This window comes from Cervus canadensis, chromosome 24 (assembly GCF_019320065.1).
Source record: "Cervus canadensis isolate Bull #8, Minnesota chromosome 24, ASM1932006v1, whole genome shotgun sequence".
Lineage (NCBI taxonomy): Eukaryota > Metazoa > Chordata > Mammalia > Artiodactyla > Cervidae > Cervus > Cervus canadensis.
In genome coordinates, this window is record NC_057409.1 from 4,542,808 (window position 1) to 4,566,361 (window position 23,554).

Genomic DNA, 23,554 nt, shown 5'->3' on the forward strand with positions numbered 1-23,554 from the left:
AGATCCCCTGGAGAAGGGCAAGGCTACCCACTCCAGTATCCTGGCCTGGAGAATTCCAGGGACTGTATGGTCCACGGGGTCACAAAGAGCCGGACACGACTGAGCGACGTTCACTCACTCAAGGCCTCTGCTCCGGGAAGGAGGCGCGGCCAGCCCCGGGGACACTGGCGGCTCCACGGGACACACCTCGCCTGGGGGAGGACACACACCCGGTCACACGGCCTTCGGTGTAAGTACTTTATTTCAGTTACAACGGTGCCACACAGGACTACAGTAGCACGAAACGTGATAATACAAAAAAATAGATCCCCAGCTGCAAACCCCACACCCCTGTCCCCGCAGAGACGCCGGCCCCGCGGGGCTCCCCGGGCCTGGAGGGAGGGCGGCTCAGAGGGCGGCTGCCCAAAGCTCGGGGGTGGGGCTCCCCTGGCTTCCATCCCTGCCTTGCCTCTGGCTGGACCCTCGGCCCTGGGACGCCTGCCTTCGCTGGGGGGTCCTAGTCCCCAGACTAGGGGGCTGGGACCCTCCTCTGGGGAGGCTGGAGGGCAGGAGAGAGCCTGGCCCGCCCCGAGAGCCGGCCCTCCGTGGCGGGGTGAGGGGCAGGCTCCGAACTCCGCCCCTTCTCTGCCCCCGGCCCGCCGCTTGTAGGGGCCAGGGCCTCACCTGGAGCCCCCCGACGACCCCCGCCCCAGCTCAAGGGCGGGTGAAAGGGCGCCTGGCGGTGGCCGAGCTGCGTCTGCTCCTCCCGGGAGGACTGGCTCCTCTGGGGGCGGCGGGTCTCCTCTGGGGGCGCCCGCCTCCCCAGGGGGCCGGCCTGGGGCTCCGTGAGCTCCGCTGGTCGGGGCGTCCCAAAGCGGCTATCCCGACAAGCTGTGGCCGCGCGGAGGAGACGCATTCCCGGTGCCCTGACACCTCAGGCCAGACCCACCGTGCCTGCCCCCTAACCCCCCTCCCCTGTCTAAGAGCACCCCCCAAGAAGAGGAGGGTCCACGGCCAGTACTGTCTCCACTCAGCCAAGGGGCTGAGGGTGGGCTGGAGCCCGGGGCACGTTCAGGGGGTCCTCAGACTCCCGGCCGCGGTGCCGCTGACCGGCCGGCCCGAGCCGCTGGGCAGCCGTGAGGGGCCGCTGTGTGGGCCCTGGGTCGGAGGGCATGGCCTGGTGTTCCAGACAGGGCACGCGGGGGCTCCCTGGGGACGCGGAGGGCCCCTGGGGGCAGAGGGCGGTCTCCTCCGGCGGGGGTGCAGCCCGGGTGCAGCCCCAGATAAGGCACTGAGCGGGGAGGCTGGGGCTGGCTGGGGTCCTGGGAACCAGGGAGGGAGGTGGTGGAGGTCAGAGCCCAAGGGAGGATCCAGGCCCGGCGCGATGAGCGCTGCTTTCTCTTTTCTTCTTCCCAGGGGAGAAGAGGTGTGCAAGGCAGACTCCGAAACGGCTGGGATGGGGCGCTGCAGAGCAGCCACGGTCCCGGGCTGACGGAGGCGCCCAAAAGCAAGGGGACGGAGAGAGGGCCCCATGGCAGAGCAGAGGGCTCTGGCGGGGGGTCTCAGCCTCGCAGGGCTCGTGACCCGGGTCCGGGGTGCTCAGGCACCTCCAGGCTGGGGTGGAGGGCACAGACCTGGCCTCACGCAGCCATCAGTCCCCTAGTGTGACTCTGGGGGCCAGAGTTTCCTTGCTGGGGGTCCCCACTGGTGGACTCTGGGTTCAGAGGCAGGCACCCCTGGGGGGTGCTGCCAACGAGCTGTCCCTCCCTCTGCTGGGAGCAAGAACCAGGGGAGGGGGCTGGAACCACACACCCCAAAGGAAGAAGCACCTCTCCACGTGGGGACCTGCTCGGTGGCTGGGGAGCCCAACCTTGTAGCGAGGAAGGAAGAGACGGGGGATTGTCAGGGGCTTTCCCTTGTCCACAGGTTATTTAGAAAAAGAGAACATAATAAATATACCGATCCTTTCCTAAAAAAAAAAAAAAGTGTTTTAAATGCATCATTTCCCTGAAGATTTCCAGTGTATTCCACAATGTTTAAAAAATAGTTTCCCCAAAAATATATCTTTAAAGCATTTGACACAGTGGTATTTGTGGTATATCTGGTGCTGCATGTGGGCGGAGGGGGCTGGGCCCCCCTGCCCTTGTCGGCGAGGGTCCAGACCCGGTGGGCAACGTGGCTGATGCCCCAACACCCATCAGAGTGGACACACGTGTGCCTGGGATGACCGGGTCTTCACAGGGGGTCAAATCTCAGATTACGGTGAGAGCTCACATCACAGGCTTGGTTCCGGCTGACCACCCTGCAGTGTCGGGGGAGGGGGCTGGCTGCCGGATGGAGGGGGCAGTCTTGTGGGCCCGGGGGCATGTTCTTGGGCCCCCCCTCGCCCTCCATCTCGGCTCAGGGTGCTTGGCCCTTCACCAGACTTCACACTTGTGATGTGGGTTCATGGGTGAGCCGGGCGGGCAGTGGAAGTGCTCTGAGAACTCCTTGGAGTTGGAGATGGAGCCGATGACTCGGAAGCGGGAGGGGCTGTGGGGATCGGTGATGAGACCTTCGTGCGAGCTTTCGGGGGTGCGGACGGAGCACCAGACCTTTGACGGGGTGACAAGGGAGAGGGCGGAGTCACTGCGGGTCCCCGAGGCCGCCAGATTTGCCCCATCACCCTAACAGGGAAATAAGTGCTCCTCTGGTTCTGAGAGCCCCCTGAAGGGCCCGCCACCTGGGTCAGGAAGAAGCAGAGGGCTGGGGGGCCTTCATCCAGCTTCCTCTCCTGCAGCCAGACCAGCTGAATGTCTGTCCCAGGCATCTGCGTTACGCTTCACCTGCACAAAGGATTCTGCCCCCAAACCAGTTTGAACACTTTGCGCTGAGTCCAGATCACTCCTTTCCTGGGCAGAACCAACTGCCTCATGGCCCTGTGACTCTTTTGCGCTGAGTCCAGATCACTCCTTTCCTGGGCAGAACCAACTGCCTCATGGCCCTGTGACTCTGGGCACCAACAGAAGGCTACATGCTGATTGCCAACTCTAGGGACGACCTGGGATGCCTTGAGTTTAAGACATTTCTAGAACCGCAGAACTGGGAGGGTCCTTAGCCATCCAAGCAAACCTGTCCTCTCCTCTACCTGATGCAGGAATTCCTCTAACAGGGTTCTCGACCCTTCCTTGAATTTCCCCAAAGATGAAGCTTGCCTTCTTACAGGGTAAATGCCCTGTGGATGCACCCACAAGCTAGGGCTTCTCTATTTGAAGAAATTTGCCTTTTGGTTTTCAGCGCTCCTGGAACTCAAGATGGCAGACTGTGCCTGGGTATTAGCTTTTCTCTAAAGAACTCACCTGTGCAAAGCCCAGGAAGAAGAGCTGGTTGTTGGTGAGACCCAGGGTGGGCAGCGTCCGCTCAGCCCCGTTCTTCTTCACCCAGTTCTGGTACGCCTGGGGGGAGAGCAGAGCTCAGGGTCCCCGTGACACAGGAAGAAGCGGGTGGCAGCGGGGGCTAGTGGGGGAGACCTGGGAAGATGCACCCCATCGGGACAGGGCCTGGCTTCTGGGGGTCTTGGGCCTCAGCCCTGAGCCCAACTCAGCCTAGAGGAGCCGCCCTCTGCTGCACTCATCCCAAAGGGAGCTCATTCAACCCCACGGCTTTAAGTACCACCTTCTTCTAAATACAGTTGCACCTGCCAGCCCCAGCCTTTCTTGGGAACATTCAACTGCACCAGCTGGACATCCAAGATGCATTTTACACACACACACACACACACACACACTGCTTTCCCATCACAGTAAATGATGCCAACGACGAAAGCTGAGCACCAAAGAACTGATGCTTTCGAACTGTGGTGTTGGAGAAGACTCTTGAGAGTCCCTTGGACTGTAAGGAGATCAAACCAGTCCATCCTAAAGGAGATCAGTCCTGAATACTCATTGGAAGGACTGATGCTGAAGCTGAAGCTCCAATACTTTGGCCACCTGATGTGAAGAGCTGACTCTGAAAAGACCCTAAAGCTGGGAAAGATTGAAGGCGGGAGAAGAGAACGACAGAGGATGAGATGGTTGGATGGCATCACTGACTCGATGGACATGAGTTTGAGTAAACTCCAGGAGTTGGTGATGGACAGGGAGGCCTGGCATGCTGCAGTCCATGGGGTTGCAAAGAGTCAGACACGACTGAGCGACAACTGAATTGAGCCACCCAGTTACTCAGGCCCAAACTCCAGGACTCTCCTTTGATTCATCTTCTTTCAATCAACCAAACAACCCCAATCTAACCACATCTCACCCTTCATGTTGCTCTAGCCCATCTCTTACCTGGACAACCTCACAGCAGCTTTCTAACTAGTCTCCTTGACCTCAAACTGGTCCGATTCCAACCCCCTCCCAACACAGCAACTCAGGTCATCCTCATAAACAGGGGCTGGCAACATTTTCTGTAAAGGGTCAGAGAGTAAGTCTTTTCAGCTTTGGAAGCCAAACAGTTTCTCTGCTGCAACGGCTCAAGGAACACCCTGATAAATGAAAGCAGTCACAGGCACCATGGAGATGAGTGGGTGTAGCTGTCCCCTCTCTCCCACAACTTTATTTTTATTGATTTAGCCAGCTAAGGGTTGGATGTGGCCCACAGGCTGTAGGCCTGCTGACCTGGTTGTAGATCCTTCCCCTGTGTGAACCCCCGCAGTGGCTCCCGCTGCAGCCAGAATAAACACCAAGGTCTTTGCTCAGTCGAAAGAGGCTGTAGCCGGGACAACCGCTCCTCCAGCCGCCCCTCCTGCACCGGGCCGTGCCCTCCATCCCTGCCCGTCCGTCTTCCTGTCCTGGACTGTGCGAGGCTTGGGTCCACCTCACGGCCTCGGCACTTACTGTTCTTCCCTGCCTCTTCCTCACCCTACTGGACTCTGTTCCAAGGTCATCCCCTCTAGAAGGCCTCCCCTGACCACCCTCTCCCCTATTTTTCTTTATTCCTTTGGCCTGTCTCTTCTTCATCTTATTAGCACCTGACATCGTCACACTTATCCGCAGGGGTGTGAACTGCCTTTCCTCTCCCCCCCTGACCCGCTACAGGTGGGGGCTTCACGAGAGCAGGACCCGCTGCTGTTTCATCCCAGAACCTCCAGCACCAAAAACAGGACACGGCAGGTCGAAAGTGTGCAACACACTTTCACCGACTAACGGACGTCAGGCAAGTCACCGGACGTTTCTGGTTGTTTCTGTCACTAGTGGGCGTGAGATACCTAATTGCAAGGATCTCGGGGGACCCGGCCCACAGGCCTCAACACACAGCATCTCTCGGGCTTCCTGCTCTTGCTGCCACAGGGAGGAGGAGGAGGTTCTGCCTTAGCCTCTGGCATCTCTCCCTTCCAACTCAGCCAACATCGCTGAGGGCCACCCCGGACTAGACCCTGTGCCCAAGCCGTCACGTGCCATCTCTCTCACACCCAGCAATGCAGGGATGAACACAGCCACACGCACCGAGGCTCAGGGAGGCTGAGTGACTCACTGCAGAACCAGGACCAGAGCTGGAACTGGCTCCATGACCAGTGTCCCCCTCCCTCCCTTCCCGGGGCCACTGCTGCCTGGGTCAGGGGCGGCTCCCCCTGCAACGAGAGGGACAGGCAGGTCTTCAGGTGGGTCCAGCCCAACCCTTTCTGGAGGCTGAACTTGGGGTACACAGCCTCTGTGTGCCAGTTCTGAGCTGGGTGCTTCACAGACACCCTTACACTCGGTCCTCACAGCCACCCATTTCACAGATGCGGCAACTGAGGCCCACAGACCCGTTGCACATGCCCAGCTTGTCTCCCACCACTCTCAACCAAGGAGCACCTGGCCAGACCGAGACTTGGGTCTGGGGTGTGCAGGGAGGGGCCCCCTACCCGATAGGCCGCCTTGAGGCCCCCGTTGTCCGCGATGTTTTCGCCGAGGGTGTGCCGGCCGTTCACCGGCTCCCCGTTCACGCTGTAGTTCCCGTACTGCTCCACCATGCACTCGGTCTGCTGCTTGAACGCCTCCACGGACGAGTTCTTCCACCAGGGCCGGAGGTTCCCGTCCTTGTCGTACTCTCGGCCTGCGGGGTCAGAGGGGAGCGTCAGGCCAGGCCGAGAAGACACACAGCCAGAGCCCCGTGCTGCGGTCACGCCTCTCCTCCCAGGGAGAAATCAGCCAGCCACGTGTCCGGCCGTCTACCCCCCAGCACTGCGGAGATGAGGCCGGGCTGGGTGCTGAGGGACCTGGATGAATCAGCCGGTCTGGGGCGGGGTGGGGGATGGAGGAACGTGACCCGACTGAGGACCCACACGTTCAAAGTTTCGGTGGAGCTGGATTCACCGTCGAGGCTGGTGAGGGGTCTCTGACCCTGTGCCCAGCGGCGGGGTGAAGGTCACAGGAAGGTCCTGCCTCCTCATTCTCAGTCTCAGGGTCCCCGAGGCAGGAGACAATGAGGGGGATTCTGGACATTAGCTGGTGAGGTACAAACTCTTCTATTTGTTGTTGGACCAGAAAAGTCTCTGGGGTGGTGGAGAAACGTTCGCTCCCCACTGACTACAGGGGGGAGCGCTATACAACCCCCCCGCACTGCATACCCTCGGGGAGCAGGGTGTCCCACTGTGAGCCTGCCCAGTCCTCACAATCACCACATGATCACGCCCATTTCACAGATAAGAAGATAGAGGCCTGCCGAAATGATGGGGCTTGTGAGAGTCCACACAAATTGGTAGGTGCCTGGGCCAGTATTTTAACCTTCTATCACTTTCTGTCTCCAAGGCTAAGATGCATAAAAGCAAAAAAGCAGGAGTAGTGGGGCCAGGAAGCCAGTGGGGATTCATTTGAAGGGGACCCCGAGGAACCCGTACCTTGATCATCAAAAGCATGAGTCAGCTCGTGGCCCACGACGACACCGATGCCGCCGAAGTTTAAGGCACTGGAGGGGGAGAAACGGGGGTGAGGGTGATGCCATGTGCAGAGGGCCCACCACTTCCTCAGTCTGGAGACACAGGAGCTGGGCCCCCGAGCCGGCCAGGGCCTGGAGAGCCGGCTGTGTCAGCCTGTGCCCGCTGCACTCCAAGCACCGTGCCAGGCACTGCCCTCTTGGGTCAGCGCAAAGAGCTAGGCCTCAGTAACTGACTATAAGGGGGCAAATGGAGGTGTGGGATTGTTCAGCCACTTTGCCCAAGGGCCACTCAGTCGGCAGAGAGCAGGCCTGGGGTTCAGATCCAGGCCTGTGTGGAATTCACTTCCGAGACTTCTCACCCTTCCCAACTTCCAAGCTGGGACTGTTCTAGAACACCACTAGAGGGGCACTCCCCTGTTTGGGGCTCCTGCCTCCATGATGGCATCACCGACTCGATGGACATGAGTTTGAGCAGGCTCCGGGAGTTGGTGATGGACAGAGGGGGCCTGGCGTGCTGCAAAGAGTCAACACGACTGAGCGACTAAGCTGAACTGCCTCCATGATGGGCCCCTGAGTGCCCACTATGTAGGGACTTTGAGGTCTAGGAGACCCCGGAGGGAAGCACAGGGAGTGAGTGTGTTGTTTCCATGGCAACGTCTCCTGGCCGGTGGGACAAGGAGCCCTCGGTGAGACAGGCTTGCAGGCGGGGTCAGCTGTGGGCTGACCCTGCTGTCAGGCTGGGCTGGGGGTCTGCTGAGGGGTCGCGGGGGTGGGGGGCGGGCAGGGAGGAGATGGGATGGAGCCCCAGGAGCGTCCTACTTGGGTGAAGAGCGGGTGTAGAAGGGCGCCTGCAGGATTCCGGCAGGAAACACGATCTCGTTCTTGGTGGGCGAGTAGTAGGCGTTCACCATGGGCGGGGTCATGCTCCACCTGCAAGCAAGACACTCGTGGAAGCTCCAACCCCATGGGGGACGGCAGGCGGGGACAGCCCATCTGCGGGGTGTCGAGAGCCCTGAAAGTGTGGATTCCCCTTGACCCCGGCCCAGGGCACGCAAGCACGAGGTAGCCCTGCTTTTGAGAGAGGAAACTTAGAAACACCCAAATGTCTGTTAGGAAGGAACTGGTTGAATTCGATGTCACATCGCACAGGGAGACCCCTGCAAAGAGCGAAATGCGATAACTAGTAAGGACCTACTGTAAAGCACAGTGGTCAAGGCTTCTCAAGGTTCTGTCAGGCCTGTACGGGGAAAGAATCTAAAAAACAGTGGGTATGTGCATGTGGAGAACTAACTGGTTCGTCTTGTTGTACACCTGAAACTAACACAACCTTGTAAATCAGCTGTACTGCAATAAAAATTAAAAACCAAAAAAGAGAAAAGAACTCCCAGTTTTCCACCATGGTTGTACCATTTTACACCTCCACTTGCCAGGCTGGATATTTCCAGGTGCCTAGCATCTTCTTCAGCATTAGAAACTATCAACTTTAGCCGTGTTAGCAAGTGTACAATGAAATCTCATTTTACATTTCATTTCACTATTAAAAATGTTGAACATCTTAAAAAAAAACCACAAAGAACAAAATGGACCATTCTATACTGTAGAAGTCATTATTCTCCAGGCTCAAAAATGAATCTGCCAGCAGTTTTCAAACTGCTGCATGGACACCTGGTGAGATGGGAAGCCCCCAGTTCCCTCTCAGGGGCTCTGTGAGGCCAAAACTATTTTCATTAAAATACTAAGATGTTATTTACCCTTCCCACTGTGTTGACATTATACTGATGGGGGAAAGGCCACGTCGGGTAAAACTGCTGGAGCCTCAGCTGAGTCAAGGCAGTGGTACCAGTTCAGTTGGTCACCATGTTCTTCACCAAAAAAAAAGGTCTTTTCACTTAAGAACATCCTTGATGATGCAGCATAATAATTATTAACTTCGTTAAACCTAGACCCTTGAGTACAAGTCTCTTAATAGTCTGTGTGACCGGATGGGAAGCACTTGTAAGCATTTCTGTTTTTATTTCTTTTTTAAATCTTTTGGCCACACTGTGGCATGTGGAACCTTAGTTCCCCGACCAGTGATTGAACCCATGTCCCCTGCATTGGAAACATGGAGTCTTAACCAGTGGACCACCAGGGAAGTTCCAGCATTTCTGTTTTTTTTCACGGAATGCCATTTATAGTTGAGAGGATGATGGGTGTTTGGCAGGCATTTTCTTGAAAATGAACAGAGTGAGCACATCACCTCAAGCAAAACAACTGACGTGGTTTGTCAGTTGATAAAACTGACAAATGATAAAAACTCAAGGTTTCAAAACAACTGAAATTTCAAGCAAAAACTTGAAAAACTGGTATTGGCCATGGCAAACTTGATAGCTGTCCAATACCTAGACTTTCCTCTGGAGGTCAGCAGTGATATTACCCGATGTGGATTTTTCTGGATATATAATATATAATGAAGATATTACTGTTTGGAAGATATGTGAAACTCAGTGAAGCATTGTTTTCCAAATCACCAATGCATGGCGTTACAAAGTCACGCATGGGTAAAGGAAGGATCCATTCAAAGGGCCAGACATACTGATGAAACATTAGTGTAACAGAATGTGAAACATTTATGAGCATGGCTTCAGGCTCTGCAGCGCAATTAACCAGATAATCTTATTTGCAAAATAGAAGCAGAGACACAGAGCCAAAAAACAAACCTATGGACGCCAAGCGGGGAAAGGAGGGTGGGGTGAATCAAGAGATTGTAATTAACATTCATATACTACTGATACTATGAATAAGATAGATAACTAATGAGAACTAGTATAGCTCAGGGAACTCTGCTCAGGTCTCTGCAGTGACCTCAATGGGAAGGAAGCCCGAAAAAGCAGGGATATATGTATAGGTATAGCTGATTCATTTTCCTTATGGTAGAAACACAATATTGTAAAGCAACTATACGCCAATAAAAATTAATTTAAAAAAAGTACTGCCTGTCACGTTTTGGAGTAGTATCAATGAAGGATGTGCACATGTATCAAAAAGACTTAAAATATTCTTTCCTTTTCTAACTACACATCTGTGTAAGGCTAGGATATCTTTACACATTTCAAAACAATATATTGCAGCAGGCTGAAGGCAGGAGCAGATGTGCGAGTCCTGCTGTCTCCCATTAAGCCAGACATTAAAGAAACTTGTAAAAAGTAAAACAATCCTTCTCTTTTTAGTAAACTTTAAAAAATAGTTCTTTTTCATAAAATTTTCAGAAAAGTCAGTGCAATCCCCATAAAGAAGCTTCTGGGGGTTCAATGATTTTTTTGAGCATAGAAGAGGCTCTGATGGTAGATATTAATGAAAAATTTGGCCTCCCAATGATTGTTCTGATATGAAGGACCAGTGGGGAGTGGAGTGAGACAGAAAGGATATTTTCTCCGAGAGCCTAGCTGGCCACTATGTCTCCTCCAGGTGAGTCCCACAGAGATGCATTAAGCATGGATACATTAATGAGTAGGAGACTTAATTTAAACGGAAAAGTTTAAGCTAAAAGACTTCTAGTAAATTCACAACACTGGGGTAGTGCCTGCAGCATATTCTGGAAATAAAAGACCACTTTCTTGTATGTTTAGGGTGTACTGTGGTTGAAGACAGAAAAGAGGAAACAGAGATGTTCTAACCCCTGTTGTCCACAAGGGGGAACCAGGGGCAAAGAGAAAGAAGCGGCTTCCACCCTTTTGGCTTCCCTGAAGGCTCAGCAAGTGAAGAATCAGCCTGCCACGCAGGAGACACAGAAGCGGGGTTGATTCCAGGGCCGAGAAGATCCCCTGGAGTAGCAGCTGACAACCCACCCCAGTCTTCTTGCCTGGGAAATCCCGGGGACAGAGGAGCCAGGTGGGCATTGGTTCATGGGGTTGCAAAGAGTCAAGACACAACTGAGCGCGTGCACGTGTACACACACACACACACACACACACACACACACACATCTTATCTGCAGACAATGAAGCAAAGGCTTGAACACCGCAGTGGCAGAGCTGGGCAGTGAGGTCAGGTGGACCCCCCTCTGCCAACAGGCCGGACACTAAGGATACAGGGACTCAGGCTGACCCTGGCTCCTGGCAGCCGAGCGGGATAACAGCAGTCCCCACACCCCAGAGGGCCGGCAGGACAGCTACATCCCCGCACACGCTTCAGGCTGGAGGAGCGCTGGGCCCCACACCCCCCTGCGGGAGCCCACGTCCCCCCAGCGAGGCCCAGGGACTCACTGATCTCTGTTGGGCGCTTTCCGGAGCTGGTCAGCAGTGACCCTCCAGGAGAAGTTGAAAAACCGCATGGCGTTCTCGAAGTAGAGGTCTGGCACGGCGGTGTACTATGCAGGAGGGAGCAAGCCACAGGGTCAGAGCACGCTCGGGTCCTCGGACGCAAACCCCGTCTTCTAAAACCGAGAAAGCTGAAACCCCACGTGGCCGGGGCACTGGTCCGCAGGGCAGACAAAAACGGGGGGCTCGGGGCTGCAGGCTGAGGCTCTTTCCTTGGCCCTCATCCTGGCCGGGGGCTGGCATCCTCTCCCTTCAAGGACACACTAAGAGCTTCACCTGGGGCGGCCCAGCAGGGCCTCGGGGCAACAGGAAGCCCCTGCCATTGTGCCAGGGCCTTGGGTGGGCAATATGTCCAGCAGGGTCCAGAAATTTCTGCAATGATGGCCAGGTTCTACGCGTGTGTTGTCAGATATGGTCGACATCAGCCGCATGTGGCTCTGGCTCATTTCAAATGTGGTGACTGCAACCTTTTAATTTAATGAATTAATTGATTTTAATTCACAAAAGTAGAGATCTGTGGCTAGTAGCTGCCACACAGGCCAGCACAGATATCATAAATCCAGGGGGATCTGTGAACTATCAGGGCGCAGGCAGGCCTGCACCCCTTCTTCCCCACTCAGCCTGGCCTTTTGGCTCTTGCCACAGGTGTGAGGTTCTCTCTCAGGCCTGCTCTTTACATCAGGGCTCCAGTGAAAGGCCAGGCGCTTGGGGTCCAGACTCTAATCCAGACGGGGTCTGCCTGGGCTGTCTCCAGGAGCCCCTCATCTTGTATCATGATACCCTGGAGCATTTAAAATTATTCTCAAGGAAAAAGGCTGTGGATGAGTCCCATATTCTCAGCCGTAATTTTCATATTCTTAGGTTTTAAATATAACCATAATGAGAGGTTATTATAATTTCACAAATGCCTGAATTCACAAATTTCAATTACATGGTATAAAACGTTCAGGGCAGAAGCACAATCCACTTAACGGAGTGATTTGCCCAAAGCTCTAACCACCAGGGACGTATCAACTACCCTGCTGCCTGAATTAAGCTTAAACATGTATCTGGGGTTTAAGCTTCTTCCTTTCCATTAGCATTTCAAGGTCTGAACAAGAGGTCCAGGTTTCTCTGGGGGGGTGGGGAGAAGCCGGGGGACAGGAGGCAGGTCCAGGTTTCTCTGGGGGCTGGCAGGTATAGGGGCTCCACTCTGATGCTTTTAGGGATGCAGATCATCTCTACGCCTTCTGTGATCTGGTTGCCCCCCTCCCCCATTAACTCCCACTCACTGAATGGAGCGGACTGTGCTGTGCTGGCCAAGGGCTGCTGGTGGGTCCTGGGGGGCAGGGGCCACCGGCTGGCCCCAGGGAGGAAGGAGGAGAGATTGGCCCCCTGGTGCCCAGTTCATCCCCAGACCCCACACCACTTGACGTCTTGACAGTCATGGTGCCTCCACCAGCCCATCCACATCAGCCTCTGCCCTATCCCTGCCCCCCAGGGGCATTTCAGGAATGCAAGGGGGCAGAAGGCAAGGGAGCCACTCACGTCATTGAACACTTTGTCCAGCTCCTTGGGGTCCATGATAAAGTTGGGATACCCTATCATGTTGTAGATCGCGTCCGCCTGGGCAGGAGAGACACGGAGGACAGTGAGCGCCCAGCAGGGCTCTGTGGGTGGCGGGCTCAAGGTCGGGGCCCAGGGAAAGTGGCCAGGCTCCTCCCCGCGCAGGGCTTTCACGGCCCTTTCTCTTGTCTAACTTCTGCTTATCCTTGGCATCTCTGCCTCAATGTCAGCTCTCCCGGGAAGCTTTCCGTGGCCTCCCTGCTGCTCTGGACCATGTCCAATCCACCGTCACGTCGCTCTGCACCTCTCCCTTGCACATATTTTTTTAAAAATTATATTTATTTGGCTGTGCTAGGTCTTAGATGCAGCACGAGGGATCCAGTTTCCCAAACAGGGATTGAACCCGGGCCTCCAGCGCTGGGATCGCAGAGTCTCAGCCACTGGGCCACCAGGGAAGTCCCTCCCTTGCACACTTAGCACGGTCTGTTTCCACCCAGTCATTAATCCGAGCCACATGTTCACGGCTCTCCCCCCATTGCACTGGACTGCCCGCGGCATCCGTGGTGGGCTCACCGGATAGAGCCAGCCCCTCCTTCGTCCACCTCCTCCTCTGAGGTCGCTGCCCTCTGTGCGGGGCCCCTCCCAGCTCCCGGCCAGCCTCACCTTTTCCTTGGCCGATTTCCGAGTATCTTCATCCATCCACTTCAGGGTGCTCAGGCTCTCTTCAAATGCCTTCTTGATCTCCAGGATGATTTCGCTGGCCTAAGGAGACAGTCAGGTGTGGGCACTGACCTTGCCCATGGGCAGCGGGCATCTCCTGGAGAAGGATGCCGCGGGGCCAGAGCCTGAACTCAGATCCTGGCTCCAGGCCTCATGCTCCGAGGTGCTGGGCTGAGGAAGGGGGTCCACAGCCACGGTCCCCCAACCTCCTTCCTCTGAATGCTAGCATCCTGTGAGATGAGGCGGATTTCTATAAACAGGGCTCCCTGGTCACTTACACTCAGGGCAAGGTCTGGGAACACTGGAAAAGACTCTTATGGCAGGACTTATCAGTGCCTTTACTGAGCACCATGCCCTGTGATTCTTTTCAGAGATGTTAGGACATGTAGCTGTTCTCAGAGGTATCGGATGATGGAATTCCTTTCGGATGGACTGGGCTTTAAAATCTAGAGAAGCCGAGTTCTGAGGGGTGGTTCCAGAAAGATTCTGTTCAGGCTGGAGATGAATGTCAAAAGCAGATCCAGAGGCTGAAAAAGACTCCGGAGCAGAGGAAGGGGGAGTCGGGCAGCAGGAGGAGCAGACAGACTGAACACAGACAGAACTCGACTCAGAATCTGCATCAGCCACTAACAGGAAGGTCACGTAAGAGGTTTGAGTCAGTCTGCTAACCTCTGACTGCAAATAAAAATCTGTGCAGTTAAAGTTAGTAATAAAAATGGGACCAAAGGAAATCAGTCCTGAATATTCATTGGAAGGACTGATGCTGAAGCTGACGCTCTAATACTTTGGCCACCTGATGCGAAGAGCCAACTCTTTGGAAAAGACCCTGATGCTGGGAAAGACCGAGGGCCAGAGGAGAAGGGGACGACAGAGGGTGAGATGGTTGGATGGCATCACCGGCTGGATGGAAATGAGTTTGAGCAAACTCTGGGAAGTGGTGAAGGACAGGGAAGCCTGGCGCGCTGCAGTCTGTGGGGTCGCAAAGAGTCGGACACGAGTGAGCGGCTGAACCACAAGAAGAATGACGTAGCAGCCACCGCTCCCTAAGCCCGTATTCTGCGCCAGCTGCTCTCCACGTGCACAGTGCCATTCAGTCTCCGCCTGCAGGACGGGCGCACCCACCTCCATGTCCATGGGGTCAGAGTATTGTCCCAAGACCCCCCACCAGGAAGAGATAAAGCCGGCATCCGGGCTGGGGCCCGGCTGTCTCCAGATGCTCAGCCACGGGAGTCCTCTGCCCGCCATCACTTCATGTCAAGCTGTCCTGCCAACATGACCTCTCTGGGCCCTGCCTACCCTTGGAGGTGGAGACGGCTAGACCAGCCTCCCTGGGAAGCCAGGAGGACTATATGAAATCCCACAGACAAAGGACCGGCCACTGTGATCATGCTCTCTCTTGTAGGTAACTCAGATTACGCAAGGCTTTAGAAAATGGAACCTTGGAGTTAGGGCTGGAGCCCTGGCCCGGGGGAGGGCTGGTCCAGAGCGGATGAGAGCGCGGCCTGGCAGGCTCACAGGGGTGGCGGGTGTGACGTCACGGCCTCCGTGTGCGGCGGGCACTTACTATGTTCTTGCTGTCCTCGGCAAAGGTCGCTTTGACGAACATGGGGCCCAGGGCGAAGCCAAGGGTGTTCTCTGTGTCACTCACGCAAAACTTCCAGCGGGGAAGACATGTCTGGAAAACACAAGTCAGAGGCGTTACTTGGCACTGTCTGTCCGGGAGGTGGGACAGTGGGGTCCGTGCTTCCGTCCAGAACTGGAGGGAGACCTTTCCTGACCCAGCGGAAGTTATTAGGGGATCACCCTAATCCCTGCTATCCATCGCTTCCTGCAGAGCGCTCCACAGATGCCGATATGTCCTACAGAGCCACCAAAACAGACCTGGGAGGCAGATGAGGACACAGACAGTCCGCAAGGGGAAGCCGCTGGTCCAGAGGCCCCCCGCAGCCGGAACCATGACATGCCGGACTCCATACCCCACGCCACTCCTCTCTCCTGGAGGATGCTAAGGATCCTGGTCGCAAAGAACCTTGGGAAGTTCCCTTTCTACCCCCCAAGTAACAGAAAACCCCAGAAGGGCTGCAGCCCCATTTAAAGCCTCTTGGAGAAAGAGCTGCCACCGGGACCCTGTGGGACTTGGACGTGTTCATCCGACCTCGGTCTCACCCACAAGCCCGCCAGCCCACAGGACATGCTGGAGGCTGGAGACGGGTCAGCTGGGCTGAAGCCTCACGGAGCCAGGCCTGGGGGCAAGCACCCAGGCTGGGGTCAGCGCTGCCCGCTCACCCACCCAGTCCGCGTGACCACAAGCGGTGGCCCTGCTCACACTACCCCCGCGCTGCAGAGGAAGCCGGGTCCTCTTAACTAGGAAGAACAGGTGGTGAAAACCACCCAGGCTCAGGGTAGCCTGCTTCATAATAGCCATCAACTGAAAACAAATGAAATGCCCGTCGACAGGCAGATGGATAAACAAAATGTGGTATTTTTATACAACAGCACACCACTTGGCAACAAAAGGAGAAGGGGCGACGGATAGACACAATGTGGATGAATTCCACTGCCGTTATGCTGAGCAAAAGAAGCCCACGCAGTGTGTGGTTCCATCTACACCCACCTCTGGGTGGGGCAGGGCTGGTGGAGGGACCGATGGGGGTGCAAGGGAACCTCCTACACAGAGGACTCTGGACACATGGGTGATGGACACGCTCTCTACCTTGACTGGGCTGGTGGTAGCAGGAGTGATTTCACTTGTCAACTCTCACTGAACTGCATACTCAATGTACACATTTTTAGCCCAATCAGTTCAGTTCAGTCACTCAGTCATGTCCAACTCTTTGCAACCCCATGGACCACAGCACACCAGGCCTCCCTGTCTATCACCAACTCCCGGAGTTTACTCAAACTCATGTCTATCGAGTCGGTGATGCCATCCAACCATCTCATCCTCTGTCGCCCCCTTCTCCTCCTGCCCTCAATCTTTCCCAGCATCAGGGTCTTTTCTAACAAGTCAGTTCTTCACATCAGGTGGTCAAAGTATTGGAGTTTCAGCCTCAGCATCAGTCCTTCCAATGAATATTCAGGACTGATCTCCTTTAGGATGGACTGGTTGGATCTCCTTGCAGTCGAAGGAACTCTCAAGAGTCTTCTCCAACACCACAGTTCAAAAGCATCAGTTCTTCAGCACTTGGCTTTCTTTATAGTCCAACTCTCACATCTATACATGACTACTGGAAAAACCATAGGTTTGACTAGACAGACCTTTGTTGATAAAGTAATGTCTCTGCTTTTTAATATGCTGTCTAGATTGGTCATAACTTTCTTCCAAGGAGTGTCTTTTAATTTCATGGTTGCAGTCACCATTTGCAGTATTTTTAGAGCCCCCCCAAAATAGTCTCTCATTGTTTCCACTGTTTCCCCATCTGCTTGTATGTAAATTAGAGTTGGGCTTCCCAGGTGGTTCAGCAAAGAATCCACCTGCCCAGCAGGAGACTCAGGTTGCATCCCTGGGTTGGGACGATCCCCTGGAGAAGGAAATGGCAACACACTCCAGTATTCCTGCCTGGGAAATCCCATGGACAGAGAAGCCTGATGGCCTATAGTCCGTGGGGTCCCAGAAGAGTCAGACAGGGCTTAGCCACCAAACAAAAACAACAACAAATTATGCTTTAGTTTAAAAGTTTCTTAAACACCAGAGGGAAGAAAGAAAGAGGCCCTCCAGCCTTTCCTAAGTTCTTTCACTTCCTGGCTGTTAAATCCACTTAAACTCCCCCAGCCATGTGCCCCACCTGCCCCAGTTGCAGAGGCCGATCACTCAGGAGGTCAGGACCAGAGGACTGTAGCTCCTGGGTTCTGTGAAGGCTCCAGGCTGGGGCAGCTGAATGATGGAACAATTCTTACTCATTGTCTTCTCAGGAGATTCTCTGCATTAACCCATCCGTTCATGTCTGTGCTCATTAATTCACACAGCCAGTGTTCTCTGAGCAGTTCAGCTGTACCCTGACAGTGCTAGGTCCTGCCCTCAAGTAGCTCAGCTGAAGCACCCAGAACATCTGGGGGAAGAAGCAGACGCACAACAAGCTTAACAGCATCAGCAACAGTAGTTAATGCTTATTAAACGTCTACTGGGTACATTACCTTACCAACACAGGTCCGTCTAGTCAAAGCTATACGGACCTTTTCCAGTGGTCATGTATGGATGTGAGAGTTGGACTATAAAGAAAGCTGAGCGCCGAAGAACTGATGCTTTTGAGCTGTGGTGTTGGAGAGGACTCTTGAGAGTCCCTTGGACTGCAAGGAGATCCAACCAGTCCATCCTAAAGGTGATCAGTCCTGGGTGTTCATTGGAAGGACTGATGCTGAAGCTGAAACTCCAATACTCTGACCACCTGATGCGAAGAACTGACTCATTAGAAAAGACCCTGATGCTGGGAAAGATTGAGGGCAGGAGGAGAAGGGGACGACAGAGGATGAGATGGTTGAATGGCACCACTGACTCAATGGACATGAGTTTGAGTAAACTCCAGGAGTTGGTGATGGACAGGGAGGCCTGGCGTGCTCTAGTCCATGGGGTCGCAGAGTCAGACACAACTGAGTGACTGAATTGCACTGGATTCTGGGCCCTGTCCCCTAGAACCCTCATACAACCCTACGAGGCAGGTTCTCTCTGTGCTCCTTTGTGGAATGTGGTACCCTTTAGAGCAGACTTTGTGCGGATCCCCCTGCGTACTCCCAGTCAGCCCGCTGGTAAACAGGGCAGTGATGAGTTATCCCATTTTACAGAGAAAAAGACTAAACTCCCTGATCTAATGAAGTGATTTGCCCAAGGCTGTGTGGTTAGGAGACTCTTGAGAGTCTCTTGGACCCTGATGCTGGGAAAAATTGAGGGCGGGAGGAGAAGGGGACAACAGAGGATAAGATGGTTGGATGGCATTACCGACTCAATGGACATGGGTTTGGGTAAACTCCGGGAGTTGGTGATGGACAGGGAGGCCTGGCGTGCTGCAGTTCATGGGGTCGCAAAGAGTCAGACACCACTGAGCGACTGAACTGAACTGAACTGTGTGGTTAGGAACTTCCCTGCTGGTCCAGCAGTAAAGAATCTGCCTGTCAAGGCAGGGGACGCGGGTTGAATCCCTGGTCCAGGAAGATCCCACATGCCACAGGGCAACTAAGCCTGTGTGCTACAGCTACTGAAGCCTGTGTACCTAGAGTCCATGCTCCCCACTAAGAGAAGTCACCACAGCCAGAAATCGGAGCACTGCAACTAGAGAAAGCCCCTGCACACAGCAACGGAAGACCCGGAGCAGCCGAAAGTACATAAATAAAACTTTATATTAAAAAGGCTGTGTGGTTGTAAATTCAGATCTTCTGACGCAAAGTTCTGCGTTGTTATCTCCCTATACCGATGGACAACAGGACGCTCTATAAAGCTGTAGGAAATTAAAAGTGTTTTCCCACATGGAGGCCATTCCCCAGGGTCCTGTGAGATGAGGTCAGGCATGATCCCAAAGAACAGATGAGAAAACGGAGACTCGGAGGCACCAGGACTCCCCAAGGTCACACAGTAGAGCTGTGATTTGAGCTGTGCTGGACATAAGTTGGGCAGACCCGGCCAGGACCCAGAAGCAGTCATGACGGGGGGGTGAGGAGGGCTGGAGAAGGAGAAACAGATAGGCAGTATCTTCCATCCCTCCACCCGGGGGCATCCAGCGACCCCCGGCCCAGAGCCTCGCACCTTCAGGGTCTCCCAGCCGCCCCTGCCTCTGCCCAGGCCTGCGCGTGTCCCACCAGCTCTCAGCGTCTCATTGGTCAGAGCGGCAGCTGCACTTAGCCTGGCCCAGGGGACTCTAAGCATAAAGTCCGGCAGTGTTATATTTACCGGTTGTGCAACCCATCTCCAGAACTTCTCACCTTGCAGATCTGAAACTCTCTACCTGTTTGACAACTGCTCACTCTGCCCTCCCCACCTGCTGCCCCTGGCAACTCTCAGGACGCTCAGTCGTGACTTTTGGTTCCTGCAGAGCAGAAGCTGAGTGGTACAGAGCTTAGAAGGACAGGCTGTGGAATCAGACGTGCTGGGTTTGAAAACCACTCTCCACTTACGGAACTGCCAGGCGGCTCAGACAGTAAAGAATCTGCTTGCGATGCAGGAGAGCTGGGTTCAATCCCTGTGTTGGGAAGAACCCCTGGAGAAGGGAATGACAACCCACTCCAGTATTCTCGCTTGGAGAATCCCTTGGACAGAGGAGCCTGGACTATACAATAGTCCATGGGGTTGCAAACACTTTCACTTTCTCCACTTAGGAGCTGTGTGACTCTGAATAAGTCCCTTTGCCTCACTGAGCCTCGGTCTCCTCATCCGTAAAATGGGATGATGGTAGTAGTTTCCAACACAGAGCACTACTGTAGGAACTTGGGGGAGATAATGTCTATAAGGGCAAACATCCAACAAGGCTACTTTTTATTTATTGTTACTAGTAGTGGGTAGCCAAATATACTAAAATTTGTAGTCATCCAGGTCTGGGTTTGAATTTGAGCTTGACGGCCTCCTTGCAGGGTGACGAGGGAAAGCCCTGATCTCCCTGAGCCTCCGTTTTCTCATCTGTAACCCGAGGGGCGGGGGGAAAGCAATGGTGGAGGTGTGTGCTCCACACACAGGGCCGTCTCAGTGAGCGCCATGCCGGGTCCTGGTCAGGCCCCTCCTGTATAAAGGCCCCCGGGAGGCCCAGGGCTGCAGGGCACAGAGTCCCGGCCTGCTCAGGTCTGGACCCAGGCACTCCTCCAGGGCTGGCCCAGAGCAGGAGGAGCAGCTGGAACAGGGAGGCGGGCAGGGCAGCCAGCTCTTCCCCTCCCTTCCCTGCAGGGCCAGGGCGGCCCTCAGGCTGAGGAAGCCCCTCTCTTCAGGATCAGGGCTTGTTCCTCAGCCCCCTTCCCACCAGAGAGAGGGACACGGAGAACCCTGCCCCAGGATGAACTTTGAGACCCACATCCTGCCATCCCCTGAGTCCTGATCTGGCCCTGCCCACTCCCCCTGGACCCTGGGCGGGGTGGCGGGGCAGAGCCCAGGGGAGCCAGCTGTGCCCGCCCCCTGGGGGCTTGCAAGCTGTGGTCCTGGGTGGGGGCAGGGCGCGCTGGCCAAAGGCTTGGCTCTCCAGCCTCTCCTGCTCTGCGGCTGGGGTACCTCTCGGCTTCGGGGTCCCCTCCGCACCTGCGAGGGCTGATCCGTTTCTACCAGCTCCCTCAGCAGACACGGGGGCCTCGAGCACAGCCCCCACCTCAGTGTGGACACACTGGGCTCGGAGCACACAGTGGCACGGGCCAGTGGGCACACAGCAGGTGGCCACGACAGACAGAGATGACCTCCGCTTCCTGGAGAAGGTGGAAGTAGCTGGCGGGCAGGGGTCACAGTGGGGCATTTACAGTAGCAGAGACCCCCCGAACTGGGGTCTGGGAGGAGAATAACATCGGTGGACACTGGTGTCGTACTTTCCAGGAGTCAGGGGGGCTGCTCCAAGGGTTTTATATGTACGGGGAAGAAGCAGGATTACTGGAGGTGGAGAGCCCCTGTGTAAAAGGGGGCTGAGGGTGGTACCCACTCTGCAGGGATGTGACAGTCACGGGAGTGCTCTTACACGAGGAAAGCCTTAGAACCATCGCACCTGAGAAGTCAGCAGCGAGAGAACCAAAGCCACTTTTTGCGGTAAATTAGCTAAACCTCTGGGTCTACTTTATACTTGTAGTTTAGTCGTGTCTGACTCTTTGCGACCCCGTGGGCCGTAGCCCGCCAGGCTCCTCTGTCCATGGGATTTCCCAGGCAAGAATACTGGAGTGGGTTGCCGTTTCCTTCTTCTGGGGGATCTTCCCGACCGAGGGATCGAATTCAAGTCTCCTCCTTGGCAGGCGGATTCTTGGCCGCTGAGCCTCCTGGGAAGGAAGCCCTTATACCTGAAGACTCAGTGTAACCGCCCCTTCCTGGGGGCTCCTGGCCACCCCGCTGCCTCAGGTCCCCTCCCACGCGCTGGCGGACACCAGGGCGGACCCCTGGGGCGGCCCTCTTCCTCCGCAGCCTGGCACCTCCCTTCCTGTGAGCTCAGGGCCTGGTGCCCAGCAGGCGCTCCGCGTGAGTGGGGGAAACGCCCGCCGACAGGCTCACCTTCTTGGTCCCGTACATGACTTCCATGAACTTCTCGTCGGCGTCCTGGAAGCGCTGATCGAGGAAGGAGCTTGTCTTCCGCACCAGGTTCCAGATCATGTAGTTGTTCAGCAGGCTGCAGCGGGAGCACAGACAGGCTCAGACGTGCCCGGGGCCGGACGCAGCAAGCCCCCCACTGACCTCGAGGGGTCACAGACACGCACGCTGGATGGTGGGTGCCGCTCGGCCAAAGCAGGGGAGGGGTGGCCACTTCCAAAGCTTGAGGGTGTCCTGGCCAGGAGGCCAGAGATGGGAAAAGGGCCTAAGAATCAGGTGGGCAGGAAAGGACGCTCTGACCGGCCGGACCCAAGTCTCCATGAATGGGAGCTCTCACTGCCCCTGCCCCCGGAGCGCAGATAGTCATCAGGGGCTGATATCACCTTTGTAGGCAAGTCACCTTCACACACACAGGGAGTTCACTATAATGAACATCCAGCCTTAAACTGGAACCAACCTAAATGTCTGACAACAGGGAATGGCGAACAAATAATCATATTTATACTCGATGAACTATCATGGAGTTATGAAAAATGAGATGTGCAGAGGGCCTGGGTTGACATGCGGAAATGTTTATGACAAATGTTAAGGAAAGGCAAACTATCCATGTGGTCACAATGATGGGGAAAAAAAGGAACTATGTATTAGAACATCTATCTCTCTCTTTCTCTCACTTATATATCCATGCTTCTCTCTACAAATGCACACACAAACACATACACACACACATCCCATAAGATCAACAACAGCACTCTGGGTAATTTTAATTTTTGTTGCTTTTTTTCTGTAGTTTAAAAAATTTTCTATAACACGTCCTTTTTATTTGGCCATACCACAAGGATCTTGGGATCTTTGCTCCCTGGCCAGGAATTGAACCTGGGACCCTGCCATGGAAGCCCAGAGTCCTAACCATTGGATCATCAGGGAATTCCCTTCAACAAATCTTTAAAATTAAAAACAATCATAAATATTAACTAAAAGTGTTAGCGAACATTTACTGAGTCCCATTCGGGGTCAGGCACTGTGTTAACACACTTCACACCAATTGTTTCACTCAATTCTCACAACAACCCTGCGTGGTAAGTGCTATTTGTATCTTCACTTCATGGATGAGGACGATGAACCCGATGAAGGGAAAGAAATGTGCCCCAGGCTACCAAGGGGGCCGGTGGAGGATACAGTGTGCCCTGCAGCCTCTCAGAAAAGCCAGCCCAGGGGACTGCCCCAGTGGTCCAGTGGCTAAGACTCTGTACTCCCAAAGCAGGGGCCCCGGTTCGAACCCTGGTTGGGGAACTCGATGCCACATACTGCAATTAAAACTGTCCAAGTGCTGCAACTAAGACCCAGCGCAGCCAAATAAATGTTTAAAAAAAAGCCAGCCCGCGGGCCGACGTCCCGGGTCAGTGTGCCCCTGTCCTGGCTGAGCAGAGGGGCCCGTCCCCGGGCGCTGGGTGCCCTCACCATCTGTCTGTGCTGTTGATGAGGGCGGACACCTTGCTCAGGTATTCTTTGTCGTAGATGACGATCGGCTCTGACTCGTTGATCTCCACGGGGTAGAAGATGGTGTTGAGGAAGGGCAGCCAGTTGATGGCGGGCGCCAAGGTCTGGAAGGAAAGCGGACAGGGTGACTCTGGCTGGGCTGCCTCTCTTCAGAGCCCAGGTCTCCAGGTCGCTCTTCTGAAGAAGGAGCCCCCCTCTCCCCACCCACCGACAAAGCGGGAGAAGCGGGCGCTGCCTGAGAGGGCACTGGGCAGATGTCAGGCCCAGGCCGGCTGACCGCTGGCAGAGTCCCGTTACACAGAAGGACCCATACAAGGCGCCGAACGCCCAACGGTCACTTGAGGTGGAAGAAGAGCAGACACGGGGACGGAAGCAGCAGCTGCCGGTCAGGGCCCTCCAACGCCAGGAGCCACTGCGGGTGACACACGTCCTCGCTCAGCCAGGC

General features: G+C 55.1%; 1 protein-coding gene across 3 annotated transcripts in view; it reads right to left on the reverse strand.

The window, feature by feature from the left end:
* Positions 1-223: 223 nt before the first annotated feature.
* Positions 224-23,554, reverse strand: part of ECE1 (endothelin converting enzyme 1) — a 123,241-nt gene continuing 99,910 nt past the window's right edge. For all 3 annotated transcript variants that reach the window (XM_043444714.1, XM_043444713.1, XM_043444712.1), the window contains exons 9-19: positions 23,071-23,213; positions 21,574-21,688; positions 14,986-15,096; positions 13,365-13,463; positions 12,684-12,761; positions 11,103-11,206; positions 7,678-7,788; positions 6,821-6,888; positions 5,846-6,036; positions 3,318-3,413; positions 224-2,573 (exon numbers count right to left, since the gene is read on the reverse strand). In XM_043444714.1, coding sequence (XP_043300649.1) covers positions 2,397-2,573; positions 3,318-3,413; positions 5,846-6,036; positions 6,821-6,888; positions 7,678-7,788; positions 11,103-11,206; positions 12,684-12,761; positions 13,365-13,463; positions 14,986-15,096; positions 21,574-21,688; positions 23,071-23,213 — 1,293 coding nt within the window. In that variant the 3' untranslated portion in view covers positions 224-2,396. The remainder of the gene's footprint in view (positions 2,574-3,317; positions 3,414-5,845; positions 6,037-6,820; positions 6,889-7,677; positions 7,789-11,102; positions 11,207-12,683; positions 12,762-13,364; positions 13,464-14,985; positions 15,097-21,573; positions 21,689-23,070; positions 23,214-23,554) is intronic.